The sequence below is a fragment of the Mus caroli genome, unplaced genomic scaffold (genome assembly GCF_978045245.1).
Source record: "Mus caroli unplaced genomic scaffold, Mus_caroli_1 scaffold_1, whole genome shotgun sequence".
Taxonomy (NCBI): Eukaryota; Metazoa; Chordata; class Mammalia; order Rodentia; family Muridae; genus Mus; species Mus caroli.
Window position 1 is genome coordinate 57,281,429 of NW_028227256.1, and position 4,186 is coordinate 57,285,614.

Consider the following 4,186-nt stretch of genomic DNA (forward strand, 5'->3'; position numbering starts at 1 on the left):
GAGGATAAAGAAGAGAACGAGGGGGAAATGACTTTTTCCCCAAAATTTGATGCCTTTGAGATTCAAGTAAATTGTTACATGTTCTTTTCATGCTGGAGTAATATTCCATTAAATGGAGCTATTAATATGCCATTAAGCTACAGAAGGATATTGGGTTAATTTTAGTTTTTACTATTATGAATGAAGCTACTGTGAACATTTGTGCATTTTTGTTTGAACTAGGATTTTGTATTTTTATAAATGCCTAAGACTATAACTTTACACATTTGTTAAAAACAAAATAAGAAATTGGAATACTTTCTGGGCATGGTGGTGTGTGTCTGTAGTCTTATCATTTTGTAAGTGAGAAGGTGGGAGGACTGTGAGTTGGAGGCTAGCTTGGGCTACATTAGGAGGGCTTATCACAGAAGGAAAGAGGGAAGAAAACAATAATCTTCAGACTCAGCTACTTTTTTGGCTCCAACATTGGTTCATTTCACCTGGGAACTATGTTGCTCCCCAAGGAACAAGTGTGGTGCCTCAGCCCTTAGAGCAGAAAGGGAACAATTCCCATGGCTGAGGTGTGGACAAGCAGAAAGTGGTTATTGGTAGAGTACTTAGCAAAGCACCTACTATGGAATAAATATTGACAAATGTGTGCAGCACTCAAGGCCAGGTGCTATGCTAAACATTTTGCTTGTTTTTAATTTAATTAAAACTTAAACACATCATGTTCTCTCCCTCTCTCCTGTTTTCTGTCACTCCAATGTCCTCCTCTTCTTTGACCATTGTTGCTGCACATGAATAGAAATGAATCAACATATAAACACAACCTGCTACGTCCGTACCGTGCTGCCTACCTGTACATGTTTCTACATGTACATGGTCATGGATGTTGGATGGAGAGCTCATATGTAGAGAAGACTAGTTCCCCCACTCGCAGCAGTTGGTAGTTGCTTGGAGCTCCTCATCTGGCAGTGGGGCCTGGTGAGATTTCTCCATCTTGGGAAGGTCAACTGTTAGAATTGTTCAGGGCTTCTTCAGGCAGCCATGTTGTTGAAAGTTCACAGCAGACTTCCTGGTCCTCTGATACAAATCATTTTTTTTTTTTACTTGATCCTACTTAAGTCTCCCAGAGCCCAGTGAGCTGAATGTTCTGCAGATGTAGAAATTGGCTAAAGAAGTTGCATTTACACAACTTTGACAATAGAGACATAACCCCAACATCTGACCACTATTGGCCTTCAAGTCTTCATTGTATAGACACCCAAGACCATATAAGTCAGATTAATGCAACGGATATTATGGCTTCTGGCATATTACAAATGCTGACATTTTAATAATCTGCAACATTGCTCTTAAATTGTTCATTAGACTCTATACAAGCTGGACAGTAGTGGTACATGTTTTTTTTTAACCTTTGTGACTTTCACATCATGCACTCCAGTCCTACTCATCCCCCCATCCCTTCATATCCACCCTCCATCCTTGCAACCTCCCTACAAAAAGATATGACAGGAAAAAAAAAAAGAAATAAACAATATCTAGTCATGGAAGCTTCAGTGTGTCCCCCAGTTACCTTTTTGTCCAAACATCCTTGCTTGCAGATGTTCATTTCAATGAGTTGTTGGTCTGTTTGGAGGCCTCTGGGTTCTGCTACACTATCATAAATACTGGATCCTTACCTGAACTCTACTTGGATATCCTGTTGTCGCCCTGTGTTATAGAGATCCTGGAGCTTTGGATCTGCAGGACTGGCCCCTCCATGGACTCCAGCAGCTCATAGATGGGTGGATGTTACGGTGGGCCAACTCAAAGCCCTGGATGTGGGCCTGGGTTATAGCTGAGTTGGTCATCCCATCAGCTCTCCTGCACCAACCTACACCACCAGGGCAAGCTCTGTGAACTGCCCCAGCTAGCTCACTCAAGCACCTCAGCTGGTGATCTCTGGGGGTGTAGGAGAGGGGCATTTCTCCCTCGCCCATGAGTGGCACACACCTTTAATCTCCTCCTGTATGTTGTAAGGACAGGTGTCCACCTGCCCTACACCTGTTTCACCTGCCCCACTAGCATGTGTCCACACTCCTCTTTTCTAACTCAGTGTAGATCTTTGAAAAACATCTATTTAAAAAGAGCTTACGTGTTTTCTTTTTAATGTTTCTACTACTTCTCCAGTTGCATTTGACAAGGAAAGTCTAAAGTAAAAGAAGACCTTTCATAGCTTCTTAATATCTCTCACTTATAATAGGTATGAGTACAGTATAAATTATAAATGACATTTCAGGGCTTGAATCCCTAATTTTAATAGAGGAACAATGTGAAATGTTGATCTGGTGGTCTGGATTTTATTCAGATATTATCTGGTTTTTGACTCATCCTTGTATTTCTTGAAAAATTCTACTACATTTCTGGCTCTGAAGAATTTTTGTTCTTTCTTTTTTTTAATCGTTTAGCGGTAGCATATTTATAAACAGCAAGCGATTACACATCTATGTGTTTGATGGTTTAGAAGCACAGTATAGTATGACTGTGTATTAGTTAGGGTTTTACTGCTGTGAACAGACACCATGACCAAGGCAAGTCTATAAAAAAAACAACATTTAATTGGGGCTGGCTTACAGGTTCAGAGGTTAAGTCCATTGTCATCAAGGTGGGAGCATGACAGCATCCAGGCAGGCACAGTGCAGGAGGAGCTGAGAGTTCTACGTCTTCATCCAAAGACTGCTAGTGGAAGACTGACTTCCAGGCTAGGGTGAAGATCTTATGCCCACACCTACAGTGACACACCTACTCCAACCAGGTCACACCCATTCCAACAAGGCCACAACTCCAGATGGTGCCACTCCCTGACCCAGGAATATACAAACCATCACAGACTGCAAAAGATTTAAACTATTACAGCTGTGCATTTAGTGTTGATGTTCAAGGCGCAAGTGGATCTGTTTTGTGGTGACCTTGGGTTTTTCTTGTAGGTTTGATCCAGACCGCTTTGCGGACGAGCCAGTGATGAAAGTGTTTTCTTCTCTTGGCTTCTCAGGCACATGGGAATGCCCAGAACTGAGGTAAATGACAAGATGGCAATGGGGAAGGAAGGGTGCCATGCCCATCTGCTCAGAATCTAATGATCTCTTAATGACAGCCAGCTCTATAATTTTTAATGTCAACTTTTTAACCTTTAGTAACCAGTGACCCTCTTCCGGTCCAGGTTTGCTTACATGGTGACCACAGTGCTCGTGAGTGTGTTGCTGAAGAGGCTGCGCCTGCTCGCTGTGGATAGACAAGTTTTTGAAATGAAGTATGAACTGGTCACATCATCAAGGGAAGAAGCTTGGATCACTGTCTCCAAAAGACACTAAACATTTATGCACTTAAAGTCTGTTAAGTAAATGAAGGGAAATGCCCAATCAGAATATGTACTGAGACCTTTTATAAACCCAGTATCATTTTGTAATTATAAAACCTGCTAGTGCTTCATGATGTAAATTTGGGTTTTTATATGTCAAAATTTCTTACTGTATGACATATGTTTATACTTATATTGACAACTTTAACAGGAAAGTTTAATTTTCTTTTAATTTGCATCATTCTCTAAAACCATTATTTTTAATGGGCAGTGGGTTTTGAGACAGGGTTTTTCTATGTAGCCCTGACTGCTCTGTAACTCACTCTGTAGACCAGACTGGCCTCAAACTCACAGAGATCCACCTGCCTCTGCCTCCAGAGAGCTAGGATCAAAGGCCTGCATCACTACTACCTGGCTAAGCTGTTATTTTCAATCTTGATGTTCATAATTTGACCTCTCAAATGAGTAATCTTAGAGAATTCTTTTGTGCAAGTTGGAGAATCATGTTTTCTGAATATTCATAAAAGAGAAACATAACGTTGCTTCTTTTTGCATTTCTAATAAATCACCTATCACTCTATTTGGAGGATTGTTTTGTTTTCTGAGTATTAATGTGTCTCCATCATTTTCATTAGGCTTTAGTGAGTCCCTGGGCATTCTGTCTACCATCTGTTATGTTCTCGTGCACCTAAGCATTCATCTAAAGGCTTGCATGTGGCTCAGCAGTTTAAAATCATCTGGGAATAACACAGTTGCTTCCAAATCTGTTTCAAAGCGAGTGCCTCTCCTGTGTGACAAACTGAGGCGGGAACTTGTCCTGATTTTCTGGAAATCTCACAGTACTATGTTAAATCTGTTGCTCAT

At 41.0% G+C, this 4,186-nt stretch overlaps 1 protein-coding gene across 1 annotated transcript in view; it reads left to right on the forward strand.

The window, feature by feature from the left end:
- The window catches only part of Cyp20a1 (cytochrome P450 family 20 subfamily A member 1), a 47,285-nt gene extending 43,389 nt beyond the window's left edge, over positions 1-3,896 (forward strand). The window contains exons 12-13 of the mRNA XM_021169317.3: positions 2,952-3,041; positions 3,185-3,896. Coding sequence (XP_021024976.1) covers positions 2,952-3,041; positions 3,185-3,335 — 241 coding nt within the window. The 3' untranslated portion in view covers positions 3,336-3,896. The remainder of the gene's footprint in view (positions 1-2,951; positions 3,042-3,184) is intronic.
- The last annotated feature ends 290 nt before the right edge of the window (positions 3,897-4,186 follow it).